Here is a 21,331-nt window from a genome sequence, read left to right on the forward strand (position 1 = left end):
GCAAAGAAAACTTAAAATACGTAGAAAAAATATAGTGCAGCTATAAAACATGTAATAAGACCGTATTTCGTGGAAAATGTTCTGCAAGATATCGATGACAGCATTTAAATCACTATAATTAATGAATCAACAGACATTAGGAATATCAGTAATATATTACAGTGCTGCAACCAATGCGATCACGTCCATTTTCTTTTAAATTAGCGGATCTCGAAAATTATAATACACAGTCTAGTGAAGACGCGCCTCAAGAATTGAAATTAGATCTAAATAAGCGGCAGGGAATAGGCACAGGCTGTACGAACGCAATTGTAGGTGTTCAAAGTTGTACCAACCAGATTTTGAAAAATGTGATTCTGGAATTGATTGTTATAAAATGTGTAAGCCATACAGTTCAACTTTCTACTTCTGCTGCAAGTGAGACGCTCCAGGAAATCTGGACTTCTTAGCTAAGAAAACGTATAATTGGTTTTTGCAGTCTGGAACTCGCCAACAGTGGTATTTATCAGGCTGTCAAAGGAGCAGAACCCCTTAAAATTCCACGCGCATGTGATACGCAATGGTTGTCCATAGAACCTTTGGTAACAAAATCTACAGACCGGCGGCTCCAGCTTAGAAAGCACATTGAAATAACGCGAATCAAAGACAACTGTTACACTGCAGAAATGCTTTATTCACTGTTTACTGATGAATCCAATTAGGCGTATTTAAATATTTTCCAAGACGATTCTTCTAAATGTGCATCTAGTTAATCACATTTTGATCCTAACACAGAGAATCGGTGGAAGCTGCTAAATAACCACGTTGTGCTAACAGAATCATTAATAAAAAAAGTTTTGTCCGTGCATATCCTATGCGAAGAAAATTAAAGTTAGACTTTGAAATCCGCTTAGATCGCAAAACTTATCTTGGATATTAGTTCGAAAAATAAGGTTAATGAATTGAGAAAATCTGAATTATACCCAGAACAAGAACGTGTCCTATGTCTGAGATGCATCCAGCTTGTGCACCAATAATAATTCAGTTGTTGCAACAACTTCCAGACAACAACGAAATTTTGAGGAGAATTTCACGTCTTAGAGTGTCCAAAGCTCTTCGTGTTGTTAAAGAGTAATTGATTCCTCTCCGTGAATCGTGTAATATTGACCCTGGCACAATAACAAAAACTGATTTCCATGACAAAGTTCAGCTCTTGTCAAATGGTCCGAAACAGACGCTGTTAATTTCTAGTGTGAGGTTCTTTAACGCAGAGATGCAAATGATGTCAACTCATTTCACGAATTGGCAACTTTTGCGCTGTCACGACTAACGTTACCATGGTCGAATGCGGAAGTGGAAAGACTTTAAAACTAAAGCGAGAAATAAAGTGAAATCCGAAATCATGAATTCGCTTTTGTCGATTCGAGCAGGAATCGGAAGGAAAAAACTGTGTTGCCACAATAATGAACTGTCAACAGAAATGCTAACGCAGGTAGGAACTTACAACTTAGTAACATAGACAGCCACAGCCGTTGAAAACGCAGACAGCTGTTAACTGATGGTTTATTTACCCGTCTGGTTTCGCTTCGTTAAAGCAGCATATTCGGATGTAATAGGTGTCACATAAATCAACACATGGAAATGCTCCCAGCGTTCGTAGTCTGTGAATCCACTATTGCTTTACCCTTACGATAGTGACTACAGTTGCCGCATCCCCTGCACTATTCGCCCCAATGTTTCACCGGTTTTTATTCGTTGAGCACTTCCCCTCTTCATGTGGTTGGATTCTCTGACTACGAACGTTGGGGTACCTCCATGTGGTAATTTATCTGACACCACTAACACCTGAAGATGTTACTTTAACGCAGTGAAACCGATAGTGTTAACAGACCATCAATTATCAGCTGTTTACTGTTTTACTCAGTGTCATGTGACCTGATAGGAACTGTTAACGACATGTAAAGCATCTGAACATACTCTGTCCGGTATTACCTCAGCCTCTGGTGTTGACCCTTCTGTGGAGGAAGGCGTTGGTAACACCGAGCTCTTCATTTTCTCTTAGTTAAGTTCTCTGTGCCACATTTCATAATTTTGTTCTAGCTTTAAACAAAGTGATAAATTGAACTGTCTCATACTTTTGGTTACTCAACGCACTCAGTGCTTAAAAGACAACAGTCTAATGGTTTTGTTGAAGGCACGATAAAAAATATAGTAGTGTATAGTTTTGAATAAGTTCTTTTAGAAGGAAATCTCATTTCGCTGTTGGCAACAAAAATGCTCTGAGCACTCGATCCTCTCTGTCTGCCCTACAAAAGACAGCGTGAAGTAATATTTAGGGTAAATAATGTAATGTAATATCAATCATAGAGTTTTTTTCGGTTTTGAATTCTTTTTAAACTACCTTTCTTAGCGCGCATGCCGGTGTTGGCGCGAATTTCATACGATTATACCGCGTTATTTACTTAAAATCTGTAATTGTTTGCTGCTGTTACAGAACTGGAACCAGTGTCAGTGGGAGTGGCTAGTACATCGAATACTTGCGCTGAAAATCCTTTTGATATTTCTTATGTGGTAGGAAAAGTACTCAGTGACGAGGAAAAGTATAAACATCTGACAGTCTTCAGAAAACCTTGTAGTGGGGGCAAGCATTCTGTGGCTCTAAGATCTTTAGACATTCGCCCACTTTGCAAATACAAAAAGACACTAGAAATCTTCAGAAACTATTCTGCTACAGATTATCACAAAATGACAGTTTCAAAAAGCACATTTCAAAAGTTCATAAAAACCCTGAATAAGCTGTAAATAATTTAATCGAAATTGAGAAACTGAAAATGATTATATCAAGCAGAGAGCGGCTGATTCCTATAGTAAAGACGATCATATTATGTGGTCGAGAAAACATACTGTTAAGAGGCCACCGAGATGAAATCAGCCAAGGGATATTTCGAGTTCTTTTAAATTTTAGCATTGACTCAGGTGATACGTCTCTCCAAAAACATTTAGAGATAGCGCCAAAAAATGCTACATATCTAAGCAAAACAACTCAGTCAGCTCATTGATTGTTGCCATTCTGTCATGAAAAACGTACACGACAAAGTCAAAGAAGCAAAATATTATGCTGTTCTTGGCGATGAAACAACCGATTCCAGTGGCACGGAAAAACTCAGTGTATGTATCAGGTGTCTCAATTTACAAGAAAAAGCACAATACACGAAGACTTCATATGCTTTCTGTCTACAATTGACATGACTTGTGCTGCATCAATCGATCAAATCGTTCAAGAATTAAATCAAGTCGGCCTACAAGTTAAGAATTTGAGAGGTCAAGGTTATGATGGAGGTGCCAACATGTCTGGAAAGGTCAGTGGCGTACAATAAAAGCAGTTCCAACCGCTAGCGACTTATATGCAATGTGCGGCATATAAACTAAACCTAGCTATCGCGAGAGCCTGCTGCTTGCGTAGTATTCGCAATATGATTGGAGTTGTATGTTGTGTTACCAATTTTGTGCGCGTGTCAGCAAAAGGATTGGAACTTATAAAGCGAACTATCCTTGAAAAACGAAGCGAAAAGAATTAAAGTTACAAAGTCTTAGTGACACACGCTGGCTTGAAAAGCATGATCCACTTTTTCAATTCAAAGAGCTCTTTGACTCTATCGTACAGTTCCTTGAAGAAATGGACAGAACTTCTCCGTCATCGGAAAGTGAATGTCTTCTGGCTTCTATTCAACGATATGACTTTGTCTTAACTTTGACGGTAACCGCCGATGTATTTGAAATTACCGTTTCGCTTTCGCGGCAACTTCAATCAACCTTTGCTATGAGATGGTAGACAGTGTAATAAGAACACTGGAACGATACAGAGAAACAAAATATGAATAAATTTTCCAAGAGGCGTGACATATCGTAGAACCTTTGGACATCCCAACGCAGTCACCCAGAATCGCCAAAAGTTCTGCTCTTCACTCAAATAAAGAAGCACCTGATGTTAAGGAATACTACAGGCAAAATAAACCTTTAATACATACACACGCTTTTTGCTTGATGCAGCATTTCTTTCTTTTCTGTTCGTTCGAGTTCGAGAATAATGTCATGTCGTGTTTTGTTTCAGATTGAATGTATTCCTTTCTTTCGTCGATTTTGTATTGGGGCAGTTGAGGAGTCGCTTTTCGAGAGCAGAGCACTCTTCAATTCTCGACCTGTTCACCCTTATACCAAGTGCCATCGTAAAAACAAAATCTGAGCTCTTTAGTGGCAGCTGCACGTGTTTACAGCAGCGACCTGCCCCATCCTCTCTCGTTATCGGGAGAAATAACTCTTTGGAAGGACAGGGAACATCCTCCCCAAACAACAGCAGAGGCACAACAAGAGACAAATGAATTTTTCCCTAATATAAACATTCTTTAACAAATTATCGCTACATTACCAGTATCTACTTGTAGTATGGAGCGTAGCTTCTCTTCGCTTAAACTGATCAAAGTCGTACCTTCGTACGACATTGACGGATGACGGGTTGAATGGTTTGGCTGCCATGTATATACACCGAGATATATCTGGCTACCTACAACCTGTCGAAGTCATTGAAGAATTTGCAAAGCGTTATCCGAGAAGACTCGCTATACGTTAAATGAGCAAAATAAAATTATGTGTGCGTTTTAGTGTATTAATGTTTACCTTGAGAAAGCCTACGCTCAGTTGGGTCAAGCCCCTCCTAAAACAAAACCCTGGATCCGCCACTGGAAATATGCATGGGTGAGATCACTTGAGAAAGCATAAGAAGAGTAAAAATATGGAATAATTTGCCAGGAAATGTCAGAAAGCGTCACCAGATTTAAATATCTCATCCACAAATGTTACAATGTCTAAGTATACGGAAATTTAGATAGTGATAAAAGGGAAATTATTGTACATTGATCGATTGTAAACAATTGTATTTCAATACTTCCTACATCTTCATACAAACTCTGCAAATCAGTGTGAACCGCAGACCAGATGTTAGTATTGTACTATACATGTCACAGTTACTGCTTGTTCCATTCACATATGGTACTCTTATAAGCTACTATTTCTGCATAAATCCTAGTGCATATCCTTGTCTGAGTTAGCCTCCTCGTGTAATTTTTCCTCCGCCAGAAGCACCATGTCATTTGACTATGTTTGAATCTTGTGTTAGTACACAGCATATAGTTTAGATCAGTGTGTCTGAGTTTGCATATTTAATTCCTGCAGTAACTTTCGTGCAAGCAGAGTTTCTAGCGTTAACAGGAAGCTGCGATAGGATAGCAGAATACATGTGGCGTGCACATGGGGCATTTTTACGTTGGAGAATCCCTTCCCTTGGGATCAGAGATGAAATGCCTGCAAAAAAACGAAGTTACAACAGCCATAACATTCCCAGATAATGCTCATCATCGCAGATCGGATATAAAAACGATTTTCAAGTACAACGTCTGAACTTTATAGGAATATCCACAATGGATGTACGAGTCCAGATCGAAGAGGCATGGTTGACCACATATAGAAGTTTGGGTGTGGCCGTGCGTGGTGCACAGATATCCAAATGGTAAGGTGATAAGCGCGAAATCCGGGTTCGAGTATCAGTCCGCTACAAATTTTCATTGTCGTCATTCCATTCTACAGCTGATTTTTGTCATTATTTGCAATTGCGAATGCATTTACAGGGTACAGAAAAGGTTAGTATGATATTAGTAAACTGCAGGTCCATCCAAGGAAGAGTCCTAGAATTAGTACTGCTTATTGATGGTTATAATGCCCAGATAGTATTAGGAACAGATGGTTGGTTGACACTGGAAGTGACGAGCAACGAAATCGTAAGTTCAGATTGGAATATTTATTATAAGGATAGGTTACTCACCTCAAAGAAAACTATTGACACACAGCCAACATGGGTTTAGAAAACATCGTTCCTGTGAAACACAACTAGCTCTTTATTCACATGAAGTGTGACTAGATCGATCCCGTATTTCTGGATTTCGGAAGGCTTTTGACACTGTACAACACAAGCGGCTCGTACTGAAATTGCGTGCATATGGAATATCGTCTCAGTTATGTGAGTGGATTTGTGGTTTCCTGTCAGAGAGGTCACAGTTCGTGGTGATTGACGAAAAGTCATCGTGTAAAATAGATTTCTGGCGTTCCCCAAGGTAGTGTTATAGGCCCTTTGCTGTTCCTTATCTATATAAACGATTTGGGAGACAATCTGAGCAGCCATCTTCGGTTGTTTGCAGATGACGCTGTCGTTTATCGACTAATAAAGTCATCAGAAGATCAAAACAAACTGCAAAACGATTTAGAAAAAATGTCTGAATGGTGCGAAAAGTGGCAATTGACCCTGAATAACGAAAAGTGTGAGGTCATCCACATGAGAGCTAAAAGGCACTCATTAAATTTCGATTACACGATAAATCAGTCAAATCTAAAAGCCTTAAATTCAACTAAATGTCTAGGTATTACAATTACGACCAACTTAAATTGGAAGGAACACATAGAAAATGTTGTCGGGAAGGCTAACCAAAGACTGCGTTTTATTGGCAGGACACTTAGAAAATGTAATAGACCTGCTAAGGAGACTGCCTACACTACGCTTGTCCGTCCTCTTTTAGAATACTATTGCGCGGTGTGCAATCCTTACCAGATAGAACTGACGGAGTATATCGAAAAAGTTCAGAGAAAGGCAGCGCGTGTTGTATTATCGCGAAATATGGGAGGGAATGTCACAGAAATGATACAGGATTTAGGCTGGAAATCGTTAAAAGAAAGGCGTTTTTCGTTGCGACGGAATCTTCTCACGAAATTCCAATCACCCACTTTCTCCTCCGAATGCGAAAATATTTTGTTGACACCGACTTACATAGGGAGGAACGATCACCACTATAAAATAAGGGAAATAAGAGCTCGTACGGAAAAATATAGGTGTTCATTCTTTCCGCGCGCTATACGAGATTGTAATAATAGAGAATTTTGAAGGTGGTTCGATGACCCTCTGTCAGGCACTTAAATGTAATTTGCAGATCCTCCATGTAGATGTAGGTGTAGATGTAGAATGATGACGGCGTATTTGTTTTATTAAAGAACTTGAGAATATCTATCGAGGTTATCATGGATTCTGATTGAGAATTTATGTGGGTGAAGTCAATCACCAGAGGTTAGTCAAAAATGGTAATCGTATGCTTCTATAGACCACGTGGGTCAGGAGCTGTAGTGGTAGAGTGTTTCAGAGAGAACTTGCAGAATATCATTAATAATTTTCATCTTCGTGTTGTAATTGAGGGGAGGTGGGGGGGGGGGGGGGAGAACTCCAACTTGCCAGATAAAGATTAAGAAAGTCATGCTATCACAATCGGTGCCAGAGACAGGGTTTTGTGTGACATTACTATGACTGACTTGTCTGAAAATTACTTCGAGCAAATAGCTAGAGAACCAAGTTGTGAAAGAAACGTCTTAGACCTCCCAGCAACAAACGGGTCGGAACTTACCAAATCAGTAAACGTAGAGGAAGGTAGTGATCATAAGGCTGTGATAGCAACTATTACTGCGGGTTTTACAAGGAATGTTAAGAAAGGGAGGAAGATATTATCGCGTACGGTAGCAAGAGTGACAGAATATAAATTGCAGAGTGTCTGAATAGTCAGCATAAAATATTCAGTGATGAGGACGAAAATGTGGAGCACAAATAGGGAAAATTTCAAAAGCAACATTCAATATGCCTTAGATGGGTATATTCCAAGTAAGTTGCAGTGAAACAAGCCACATTACTCCTTCTTTACCATTAACAAAGAGATCGAGATTTTCTTCACATTACGACAACATTTCCAAATTTAGACCAAATCAGGTATACAAACAAACACTAACGACTTTGTCAGAGGTAGGAGATATAATCTACACCGTAATGAAACTAGTTTTATCACATAATAGAAAAATACCATGTCTCTGTAAAATAATTTCTCTACAATTTAGGTATTTATGTTCAGAGGAAAAGTAGAATGGGTTATAATATTATTTAAATATTTATTAGCGTACACAAACTAAAGGTATTTTTTCACAACGGCGTTTATATTTCTAAATCGTATTTACTCACATCAGTTCAAAAATCAAGTAATGTCCAAATGTGACTAGCTAAAATGAAAGACATAAAAATTTTAATTCTTCTTATGTTTTCAGTTATCAGCTTTTTTATAAAAACTAAATACAACTTATCAAACAATCGTATAACTCCAAGAATCGAAGCTATTAAAACGCAATTGTTGGCTTGTCAGTCGGTCAGAGAGGACGTCAGTGTTGGATGGTTCAAATGGCTCTGAACACTATGGGACTTAACATCTGTGGTCTTCAGTCCCCCAGAACTTAGAACTACTTAAACGTAACTAACCTAAGGACATCACACACAACCATGCCCGAAGCAGGATTCGAACCTGCGACTGGAGCGGTCACGCGGATCCAGACTGAAGCGCCTTTAACCGCACGGCCACACCGGCCGGCATCAGTGTTGGAGGCTAGTAGCTTGTTATGCTTTGATGCTTAGCAACGTTGCTCAACAAACTATGTTTTTATAAATTCTAATTTGTATACAGCAGTAATGAGGAGATGGCATGGCTTTCTGAAATGAACAAATGGAAAATATCTTTTGTCCAGTTTAATAATTAAACAACCTACCGCCCAACATTTGAAAACAGCTGGAGAAAGCAGAAGCAGATCAGCGCACCAGCTAGATAGGTACCAGAATTCAGATTCTTAAATTGAATGTATTCCTCTCGTCATAACTTCAAGCACTGACAAGTAAACAGATGTACTGTCATTGTTGTCAGATGGGCTAGCCGCCAATCTACTACCACAGTCTCAAAAATTATATTAGACTGTGCTAATACTTTTTACATATGAGAGGGGTTTACAAATATCTTAGGGGGTTGTGAAAGACTCGCCATGGTTTAATAGCTGTATTAGAAAGCTGTTACGTACACGAAGGAAGCTTCACCACAGATTTAACGGAAGTCAAAACCGAGCTGACAACAAAAGCCGAACCAAGTAAAATTATAGTATGAAGAGCAATGAGAGAACTGTTCAGTAACTCTGAAAGTAAGGTTTTGTCTATGGATCTTTAGTCTTGTGTAAAATTACTAAACAGTTCGAAATCTTCTATTCACTCACTCAGTGACCACACTGACACCGAAACGGGAGACAACAAAAGGAAGGCCAAAATGCTGAATTTGGTATTTCAAAATTGTTTCGCTGGGGAAGATTAACACAATCCCATCTTTCAAATACCAATGTGAAAATGGTAGATATTTAGATAACGCTTCAAGAATTACTACGTAGTGGAAAGGCATCAGGACCAGATGAGATATATAAGATTCCACGAAGATTATGTGATAGAACTTGCTCCCCTTCTAGCAACAGTTTATCACAGATTGCTGAAGCAACAAAGAGTACCTGGTGATGGAAAAAAAGAGCAGTAGGACAAATACATTTAATTATAAAATCCTGTATTGTTGAGATCAGTCTGTTGTAGATTTATGGAACACGTTCTACACTCAAGAATTGTAACGTTTTTGGAGAACGAAAATCTTCTATAAGACTCAATGCGGATACTGTAAAGAGCTCATGCAAAATCAGTTCACGCTGTTCCTCCGTGAGTTCCATAGTGGTGTGTATACAATGATGCTCATGTTGATGCCGTATTCCTCGACTTCAGGAAGACTTATAAAAGCGCCCCACACTGCTGATTAGTGAAAAAAATAAGCTTATCGAGTGTCACATCACATTTTTGACCAGATTCAAGGCTTCCTTGCAGCTACAATTTACCATGTCACCGTTAATGGGTCAGAATTGGCAAGTGTAAAGGTAATTTCTAGAGTACCCCAAGAAAGTGTGATACAACCATTACTTTTTACCATGTATATGTAATAGAAAGCCGGCCAGTGTGATCGAGCGGTTCTAGGCGCTTCAGTCTGGAACCGCGTGACCGCTACGGTCGCAGGTTCGAATCCTGTCTCGGGCATGGATGTGTGTGATGTCCTTAGGTTAGTTAGGTTTAAGTAGCTCTAAGTTCTAGGGGACTGATGACTTCAGACCCTGAACGTGTATATAGGAAAACAAATCCACCATAATACAAATACACTTTAGATGCAAACTGCTGGACACAATATCTACCATAGAATATCTAGAAGTAAGTATCCAGACTGATTAAGTAGAATGCCCATGACAGGAAAAGCAGATGCTTGACTGAGATTCATAGGAAGATTCTTATGGAAATGTAACTCATCCAGAAAGGAAGTGGTTTATAACGTATTTGTTAAACCGATTCTTCAGTACTGTTCATAAATATGGTATTCTTACCATGTACGACATGTAGAGAATATCCAACAAAGTGCTTTTCATCATGGGATTGTTTAGTTCACGTGAGAGCATTACAGAGATTCTCAACAAACTCCAGTGGGAGACATTACAAGAGAGGCATTGTGCGCCATGGAGAGATTTCCTATTGATATTTCGAGAGAACACTTTCCAGGAAGAATCAGACAACATATTACTTCCTCCCACATGCACCTTACAAAAAGACCATGACGAGAGAAGTCAAGAAATTGGAGCTAATACACAGGGTTACTGACAATCATTCTTCCCATGGGCCATTCGCGAGTGGAATGAAGAAGTGGTTGATCTTTTAATAGTATCAGAAATTCCTTCCGCCACACATCAGGTGGCTTGCACAGTATGATGCCGATCGACGTGAAAGAATGAGTGTTTAAATGCCTCAGCGCATGCTATTACCAGTCTGATCATGCCTTTGTGGTCCCTGAGGGAGTGATAGATAGGTTGAAGCCTGAAACATATTGCTAGTTTTTTCACTACTGTTTATTCGACCTTAGCTTTTCATGAGATAATTGGTATTTACTTTTAAGTGACTGTTAAATAAAATTCCGAAAAGCTCAAATTATGTTCTGCCGCGAATCACACAAATCTTTGATGGTTCATCCTACACTTCTTTTTATAAATTTGAGATACCACATTATATTTGAACTCAGAAGATTCTACAACATATGGAAATCAGTGTTCCCGTAGATCCTTTCTGATGGCCTCCTTGTACACAGGTGTGACCTGTGCTTTGTCCCAGTCACTGGGCACAGTTTTGTACGAGGGATCTGTGGTATATTACAGCTAAAATAGGAGCTAACTCATCTGCAAATTCTCTGCAGAATTTGACACGATTCCATCAGGTCCTGGAGCCTTGGAAGCAATAGGAAGAGGTACCGTATTCACTCAAGTACAAGATAACCCTGAACATACGACGACCCCCTTTTTTTTAAGAGCCTCCTTTAGAAAAAATTATATTTCAGCATATTCTGACAAATAAAAATTACAAGATGCTATTGATGTAATGAATCTATCCACAAAGTTGAACATTACACGTATTCTAAATTTATGCTATTTATTGATGGTCTTTGATAATACAGAGAGAGAAAAGTTAACAAAAAGAAATTGTTTACACTAATTTTTATCTTCATTGCCTTCTTTGTTTACTTAGCCTGTCGTCTATGGTATCGCTATTTTTCATCATCGTTGGCGTCATCTTAACAGGACAGCTGTGAAAGTTATTTCTCCATGGTCACAAATATGTGGCTGTTTCCACCGATCATGTCGCAATTTCTGAGGTTTTGGTTACTGTGGGACGCAAAAAGTTGCTGTTTTTTTTTCTAAACACAGTGGATTTCGCCTCTATGCTGACGCGAGGTTGTTATAATGTCTCTTGCTCCCAAACATATCGTCTGCTCGCGCTCTCTCATTGGCTTTGTACAACCAGCAGCTAAAATGTCTCCAATCGTTCCCGTCGTACCTCACAGTGAGCGTCGCCAAATAAGTACACCCATACCTAGACTTTTAGCGTCACTTGCAGACGTATTTGCTACTGTCGAGTGTTTGTCCAGTTTTGAGGTCAACCTGATTCCGAGTGCAAATGGATTCAGGCAAACCAATTTGATTATGGTAGATGTTAATAAAAAGCCAAAGTACGCAGTGTACTCGTATATTCCCATTGTTGGCTGAACGGCAAAATTTCTGCCTGCTCAACACTCACATCTGTGCACTCATCGTAGTTCACAGCCAAGGTGCGCCACAGTCCCCCCCTCCAGCTTTCAGTAGTGCTGTACTTGAGCAATAGTGAAACATGGACGGAAATGTCTTCTAGAGTGGAGGTCGTAGGTAGAAACAACAACTACTATATAAATAAAAGATCGGAGTCACTATTCAGTCCGATTTTCAGATTTTATCTCCACAGCAGGTTATTCCACTGTAACTTATTCTCGCGACAACAGTTACCGTCAGTTTAATATGATTTATTTCGTTCGTTAGACTTTTCATCTGAATGTCGTCAGGTTGTTCTAAAGCTAACTGAAAGCTAGTGATGATTTTCGCCAGTATTCTAACACGTGTATCCCAACCGACTTTCTCATTTGTAACCCGCTTGGTAAATCGTTAGTTTCTCATAACTAAATAAAATGATTCACTTGGGTTGTGAATTAAGTAATTGTTTTTGAAGAGCAAGATTTTCGCCTTTAAATGTTACTTTAGCTGAAAAAGCAGCATAATGTGTGTGTACGATATCTATACATGTATGAGAACGTGTATTGCACACCTGTTCAAATACAACAAGTTGATGAAATTTAATGTTATTTCCTCCTGTGTTTCGCAAAATTGTCATTTTTAAGAAGAATATTTATTGTTGTAGTGGCTAGATCGTAGTTACTCGTGTATCAATTGAATTAGCGCCACGAGTTAAATGTCACGTGGCTGTTAGAGCGACGTCGATAGTGTATTGAGCGCTTTGGCGTGTCGGAATATCTCGAGCGATTGCGACAGTAACATTGTTTTAAATGTCGTATGCTTAGGGATTGTTCAAAATAACAAATAAGTAAGTATGAAACCACAATATCAAAAATTTCACCTGTAAATGTAAAACGACCCCTATACGAATCTTTTAATCCATGTAACAACGTCGACTTCAGCAGCAACAGTTTAATCCACCAATACAAGGCGACCCCTTAATTTTCGAATGTCGAATTTAGGGGAAAAAAAGAGCCTCGTTTTGATCAGGTAAATATGATATATTACGTGCGATATTCACTTTATGTTCAAGAAATTGAGAATATCAATATTTATGAATTAATAAAAATGCTTCATTTAAGAAAACAATGGTATATTACTTCTAGATGAAATTAAGTATGGAGTTCCACGAAATTAATAAATCAAAAAATAAAATTAATATATTTTTTAATGTAATGGTAGGGGATCAGATTCAAAAATATGTAGCAGATATAGTTAATAGTCTATTTCTGTCTAAGGCTGACAAAATTGATTTGTGAAGGAAAGGGAGGGGGATCAGAAAATTAAGGACAAATTATTGGAAAATTTAACTAACAATTTTTTACTTCCTTTCTAAAATAACGGAAACACTCAGTTTCTAAAGAGTGCAATTATATTACGTGGTTGACAATATGGTAAAAAAAAGTAAAGATGTACACAGCCCTAAAATTGGTCAGTGCTTTACTAGGCATGGCCCTATTGAGGTCATACAGCCTTACCAGTTACAGTAGGAGCTATAGTTAAAATGTAAATACTGAACCATCATACAGCTTGGTATTTCTCGTATGTACAAATAATTTCTGGAGGCAAAAGAAGCAATAAGTGACAAGCATAATACTTTGACTGCTTCTGGATTGAAACGTGGACCTACAGATTTTTAGTGTGTCACTTACAACATTGATAACAATATCCCTCCGCCACACACTGTTGGGTGGCTTGCGGAGTATAAATGTAGATGTAGATGTACTGCACCAAAATGAAATGGCTCAGTGATAGTAGGATTAGACAAATATGGAGTACTTCAATAATTCAAGATTATTTCCAAGATAGATTAATGTTAAACATTTTTAAGAGGGCACATACTTATGACAGCTAAAACTGGAAAAGTGATATTGTGAATTTCATAAAAGATTCTGACTGAGTTACTTTTGTCATCAGAATTACTGAAAGTACCTTACCATATGAAACATGTTGTCAACAGTTAATTGTAACTCAAAAAACAGTAACATGTAACATTCATTAATATGACAGTTGACAGAGAAATGACTTTGACTATTCAGGACAGAAAGGGGTGAATTATTGAGCCAAAAATAAAAATCTTTCATGGTTTACCCACGTGCCACTGCATTCTGCCAGTGCTAGACACACATTGCAAGGATTAAATTTCGGCTGGTGGACTAGGATAAAATAGCGGTTGTGTCAGGTGTGGCGGTAGACTGGAGCATATCCACCTCCTACATGCTTCTCAAAATCCACAAACCTAACAATCCTGGATGCCCAATTGTAGCTTGTTGTTCTGGTCCTACTGAAAGAATTTCCACTCTGGCTGACAACACTTCCAACCAATTGCCTCTCACATCAAAGTTCTTTCATCCCCACCTCTTTATCCCGTGAATCCCTAGTTGTCACTCTTGATGCCACCTCCCTTTACACCCACATTCATTGTGTCCATGGCCTTGCCACTATTGTACACTAGCTCTCCCAATGTCTTTTTGGCTCCATACCCACTACTTCATTCCTCATTCACCCTGCCATATCCTCACACACAACTAATTCTCCTTTGAGGGGAACAGATTTCGTGTGCCATATTCTCACCACCACCCCAAAAATCAACAGTGAACTAGCACACCCCTCGTCACCCAACATCACCTTGGACTGGAACAAATGAACCATATCCTTCAACAGAACTTTGGCCCAGAAATGAGGGACGTCTTAAAGAAGATCCTTCCCATCCCTAAGTGATATTCCATTGCCCTTCCAACCTAACAACGTCGAGTTCCACCCCTGATCCACTCCCATTCCCAATTCCTTGCCACAGGGATAATATCCCTTGGTAGAGCCAGGTGCAAGTCCTATCTGTCCTAAGTGCAGCACTTCCTTCTTCAGTCGTCTAACAGCCTTATCCTGTCACATCAGAGACAGGGCCACCTGAGAAAGCAGCCACACCATATATCAACTGTGCTGCAATCGCTGCACAGCTTGTTACATCAGTATGACAACCAACCAACTGTCCACATAGCTGTTTCACAACTCAGTTCATCTGGATCCTTCCCTCCACCACCAGCTCTTCTAGACTACACAGATGGGAGATATCCTTAAAGACATCCCTTGCTCTCGTAGCACTCCTGACCTCAGTCTCCATTAACCCACTGTCCCCTTATCTTCTAACTGACAATTTCTCACTCATTTGCCCTGTCACTCCCTCCCACCTCACATCACCTTTGTTGTGCACTGTATCCCACTGGCATCAGTATCTGTGTACCACATGCCTGCCCATGGATATGTGACCCCTCCCTTCCTCATTCCTAGCCAGCATACATGCCCCATCTCAATGTGTTAGCTACTCACCCCGAAGCACTCTTCCTGCCTCCCATCTCTCTCTCCCTTACCCACCTCATCCTAACCTGCTTGCCAAAATACAATCCTGGCATTGTGTGTACAGCTGGTAATAAGTGTGTGTGGGGGGGGGGGGGGAGGGGGGGCTGTGCCCTTTTGCTTTTGTGTGTACCTTTTGACAAGCCAATGCTTTTGCTATTCAGTGAATGGTCCCCTTTACCCACAAAATATTTACATTTTGTCATAACATTGCTACATATATTAATCTAAAAGGTACTCATGTAAATTGGCACTATATTGCCACATTTTTCACTCAGAAAGTTTGGTACAGTTGAGAACTAACTAGAAGGTTTCGCATCATAATGAGAGCTCATAATTGTGATGTGGAGTCTGCAAATAAGTAACAGACTTTGACGGACCTAGAAATCAGCAAGTCAATCACCTATTAATATTGGGTATGTAGTTAACTTATAATGTAGAACTGGATTCTTATGAGTAGGATGTTTGGCCAAGCTTTCATATTGAACCTAACTATGTTACTGAGTTACACATTATAGTGGTTAATAAGTGCAGCCAATTTTACAGTATAACTTATCTGCCATGAAAACAGTTATAAAATTTTACTTCAATCCATATTTAATGAAGTTCTCATATAATGTAACACTCACTCAATGTTGAGGCCAGGAGATTCATCAATAATCATAATTCCTTGTTGGTCAGCAAAGTCCATGGTCTCCTCAGCATAAGGATAATGTGATGTTCTGTATGCATTGGCTCCCACCCATTTCAGTAGGCTATGATCTCGAGAAACCATAGGAAGATTTAAGCCCCTACCAAAAACCTGGAACCATTTCAGTTTGTTCAATACAGTCACTGAAACATGCATTGTTGTGAAAGATTACTTTTTAATTATATAAATCTGTGTTATAATTTTTTTAATCAGATTTAAATGGATACAAATAAGCCCAGACTTACCCGACTAAGAGTAATTTTTCCATAGCTCTTTCTAAATCATTTCCTGTTATCAATGTATACAGCAGCATATAGGTTTGCATTAGAAGTTAAAGAAATCTAGATGATTTTGTGTTCTTTTATTATTTTAAGAGTTCATCCTTGTAACTGTTTAAAGTATTCCTTCTAATGCTATAATATGTATTATTTCCTCAAATTCTATAAACTGTTCATTGGATCAAGATTATTGTCTCCTAATATTTTAGTGTGGCATCTAAAGATCCAACTCTGTCATATTAACAGCATCATAATCAGTGGGCTACTTAATTTTGTTCTTTAGCTTAGTTTATCTTTGATCTCACTATCATTAAATTTTAGCACTCTATGTAAAGCTGTGTCAAGAAAGAGAGAGATATTGTGAAAGAGCAGCTGAGTATCATCTCAATGAGATGTGGAACTAATTCATTGTATAGTAGTAGATAAACAGAGAATGATTATAAAACACGTAGGAGGAAAAAAAATATTATTCTGATATTCTGATAGCAAGTAAGACCTGAGTAGTAGCACAATAAACTGTTTACCTGTTCTAGTGCCCCAACATTTCCTCATTCCATGAGGTTGTTTTCAGCAGTAAATTGAAATCACCAAGCTTTCACTACATTCTAGTTAGGACACACACTCATTAGATGATGAATACAGAATTTTCTTTATTCCATTTTGATATCCATTACAATATATATCTTTAATTCTTACACCTTTATTCCTTGATTTCTTTTTCCACAATTCTTGCACTGTGCTCTAAACTATTTCTGTTAATAAAAGTCAAAGTTTTTTCTTTCATCAGCAAACTTGGGATGATCATTGTTTTGGAGAATTTTATTCTCATTTTTTCTTTTGCTCTTACAGAATTTTTGTTTTGCCCACACATCTAATGGTTGTTATTGCTTTCTTCCTTTTTTACATTCAGCCACTAATGTTAGGCATGCAACCTAGAAGGCTATCAAGTTTGTTTTGTTTTTAGGTTTCATCAGTTGATAATCTTGGTAGATTAGGCCTAACTTATGTAAGATATAGCTCTTTGTAAATAAGTTTACTTTTTTGTATTTGTGTTTATAATGCAGTACTGAAGATTATCTCAGAATTTAAAGACAATCTTAATATTTTCTTTCACTTGTTCGAGATATCAGATGTCCAAATATTAAAAATATTGATGGGCATGAAGAGCAATCCTTTTCAAACTTAAAGTATAAAAATGAAAATTCAATAAATGTGCTGTCTGAAACAGAAGAAATGTGTATACTGACGGGTCAGTGAATGGTGGATAATCACAGCATTACTTACAGAAAAATTAAGAATCTAGCTCTCAAAATTAGCAGTATACTAGTCAAAAAAGGAACTGTCAGTCCCAAAATCCGTTAAGTCTACTGTTTGTTTTTTCCTTTGTGTTTTTGTGGATTCTGTTTTATAACAGTCATGAACATTGATGTTTCCATAATAATTATCACTTCATTTTCTAAGTTGAGTAATTGGTAAAAGTCTAGAATAGGACCAGTGGCATACTTACACATTTCATGCAGGAATGTTGTCAGTCGTTGCCTTGAGGTATGATGGGAACAAAAGAAGATGTGTCAGCTGTTTGTGTTACGTAGCCAATGAGAGAGCAGCAGGCAGGCGAACAATGTTTTGAAGTAATACATTCAGAAGAAAGGGTGAAACACTGCTGTTAATAAAGATTATAAATTTAACTGCTCCTTCTTTGAATCATAGCTGTTTAAACTGTGCTAGTATCTGCAAACCAAGGACAGCATCGCAACTGTAGATATATTCAAAAAAGCAGTGTAATGTTTCTCTGTTCTTTGTTGCTATGCAGTCAATCTGCAGGAGCACACTGAGTGAATGGATCAATGTTCTTTAATTGAATCCTGGGCAAGATAGGTAGATGAATGTTTTTTAATTAAATTGTGGGAGGAGGTAGGGGATCAATGTTTTTTAATTAAATCATAGAAGAAAGTTGATGGATAAGTGTTTATTAATGTATTGGATGTGCAGCTCTATTATCAATAAACATGGACCTACTTGCCTTCTCTAATGATTTAATTAAAAAACTTTGATCTGCTTACTCAGTGCGCTCACACAGATCGATTGCATATTCATTTAACCATTTTTGTGTCTCTGGAATGAATCCATGAGACATGCACCAACATCAGTCCCTTTACAACTCTTGCTGCCACAATCAAAATATTTCTCTTAAATCTCACTAATACACTAAAAAACAGCTAACAAGACAATGGTTTTGATTTTGGAGCTAGAAATACATTGTCTCTCTTCTCACCTCTCATTGTTTATGTCAAATAATCATCCCATTGGCTACATGAAATAGACACGTTGCCAACCTATGAACAGTAAACAAGCACCGCCATAATTGCCACTGACTCTGATCTAGACTTTTGCCGAGTTTTCCATTAAATAAAATAGAGCTCTTAGCTGAAGTTCACTATATACTGTAAACAGTTCCATGTCTAATACTACAGCCATTAACATATATAGCAGCCTGTTAATTTTTTATCAGTGAACTTGGAAAATCATGGAATTAGACTATCTTCAGTTCTAAATTTCTCTAATAAATGCTCTTAGAAACAACTATTTTCTTTGAATTTGACTGCAGACTCACATCAGAATCCTCATGTCTTCCAAACCCTCTGAGATATACAGGCTTGTCATTGATAAGAAGTGAGGTGTTGTCCCACCTCAGTCGACGTATTCCCACAGGGAGTCTGTAAATGTCTTCTGTGCCCAGATCTACTGATGTCACATTCACCTGTGGGGTAAAAGATAAATGTATTGAAATCTTGTGAATTCTCTTCACTAACAAAATATAAGATGCTCATCACACATACACATTGAAATCACAGTTTAACAATTCTCCCTCACCCATCTGCCAATTCACCAATGTCAGTGTACAACATTAATGCACAGAAATCTGTATGACTACTATAATGAATCAGGTGCTCATCTAGATAAATGGCCACCACCAATCTGTGACCAAAAGCCAACAATGCTAACAACTTATGGACCATCACAGAAAATTGTTGTCATCAGTGGATGCTTCACAAGCTTTTTTGAAATGTCCAGGTGGCAACTCTCCCTGCAATATATACTTCATTTTTGCAAGCCTCTAGCCTCAAAAGTATTTCCCACTGTCCCATACTTCTGTATGGCCTACACCCCATCTCCAGTTACCACCAATACACTCTTGTCCACATACTATCCACAAACTTCACTTATTACTTTTTTATACATGTGTGTGTGTGTGTGTGTGTGTGTGTGTGTGTGTGTGTGTGTTTGTGTGTGTGTGTGTGTGTGTGTTTGTGTGTGTGTGTGTCTGTGTCTGTGTAAAGATTGCATGTCATCATCAACAGAAAAAAATATCACTGGTGAAGACAAGGAAAAATTGCAAATCTACTTATTTACACACAAAGAAACTTTAAGTGAAAAATATTATTGAAACTAATTTATCCTGCTGATCAAGCTATGCCTTGTTTTTGTTTAGACCAGTTTATTAAATCAAGAAATGCCAAGAGTGCAAATAGCGAACAATAATTTTGAACTAATATCCTTCTTCATCGCAGTATGTATTCTTCTTGTAGTATTATGAAGTACCAAATTAAGACAAGTACCATAGCCACTTAACAATTTCACGACTCTTTGCCATATCATGTGTTAAGTAGATACACACATTGGAGTCATTCTACCATTAGTATACGATATTTTCTCTACTTTCTCTGTCCAAGGAAAGAATTCCTTGAGCTGTCTGTTCTGATTTTTATTTTTTTTATTTGCAAAGCGGTTTCTAACATGAAATAACCAAACAACTAGGTAACACACTACACTACAAAGAACAGTTCTCTCTTCAAATAAACTCTATCAAGTACTGGTATCTTTGTATTCCATTACTGTTATGTAGCATTTTATCACCTCATGGTTAATACAAGAAGTCCACTATATTTCACATTTAACTAATTGTGAGAGCCTTTGACATTTACCTTCAAAGTATACAAGTACCCAGGATTACTGTTCATTAGATATGGCCACCAAGCATTTGCATTGATCACTGTCAGCTCTCCTGAGAAACCTGTTCCTGTAGCAACTACAGATCCATTGGCATCCAGTAGTTCAACCTCACATTGTGGTGTAACTGTCAGGTGGCCACCAGAAACAACGGTATAGTTCACAACACCTATTAACACAGCACAAAAAATTAAGCTGAAAAGCATGTCAATGACTGAAAATAATTAATACAACAACAAAAATCCTGGGTAAAATGGAAACAGTGATCTCAACCATTCACAATACAGCAATGAAGTTCAGCAAGAGCCACAAATAAGGTCTTCATTGCTGTAGCTCAGCTGTCAGAATTTATACAAGCCTTGCCAAACATGTACTGTTACTCTTCCAAGTTTTGCCCCATTTGTGTTGCATCATAAGTCCTATGGGACATCACATTTTAATCTTTGCTGAAATACATCTTGAAAGATGCACAACCTACGAGGAAAGTGTATCAAATAAAACTTGTTGAAGATAAAGGGGTTCAAAAGTGCCAGCCTAGATGGTGTTTTGATTGGTAAAAACGAGATTTTTATTATTTAAAACGGAAACTGTACTTTTTATTATTATTATTCTACAGCAAAAACTAAACAACTTTTATTTGAAATTTATTTTCATTGCCGTGCTAAATGGTGATGTTATTGTTGAAAATAGGCTAAACTTAATTTTTAACAGGAACCCCCATTGTAACTGCTATACAAATCATATATCTATAAAAACAAACTTTTGTGAAACTGTATCTGTTAAAATACTGGTCATTGGAATTAACCTTGCCCAATTTAACCACAAGAAGTTCACAAAGGAATATTTCATGCTGCATGACCACTTGACATTTCATGCATCATGACCGCTTGACAATATTTATTTT

The 21,331-nt window shown here is 38.0% G+C and overlaps 1 protein-coding gene across 1 annotated transcript in view; it reads right to left on the reverse strand.

Annotated features, from left to right (window-relative positions):
- The window catches only part of LOC126271602 (beta-glucuronidase-like), a 129,493-nt gene that overhangs the window by 46,793 nt on the left and 61,369 nt on the right, over nucleotides 1-21,331 (reverse strand). The window contains exons 6-8 of the mRNA XM_049974165.1: nucleotides 20,403-20,596; nucleotides 19,031-19,177; nucleotides 16,077-16,249 (exon numbers count right to left, since the gene is read on the reverse strand). Coding sequence (XP_049830122.1) covers nucleotides 16,077-16,249; nucleotides 19,031-19,177; nucleotides 20,403-20,596 — 514 coding nt within the window. The remainder of the gene's footprint in view (nucleotides 1-16,076; nucleotides 16,250-19,030; nucleotides 19,178-20,402; nucleotides 20,597-21,331) is intronic.

The sequence above is a fragment of the Schistocerca gregaria genome, chromosome 1, assembly GCF_023897955.1.
Source record: "Schistocerca gregaria isolate iqSchGreg1 chromosome 1, iqSchGreg1.2, whole genome shotgun sequence".
Taxonomy (NCBI): Eukaryota; Metazoa; Arthropoda; class Insecta; order Orthoptera; family Acrididae; genus Schistocerca; species Schistocerca gregaria.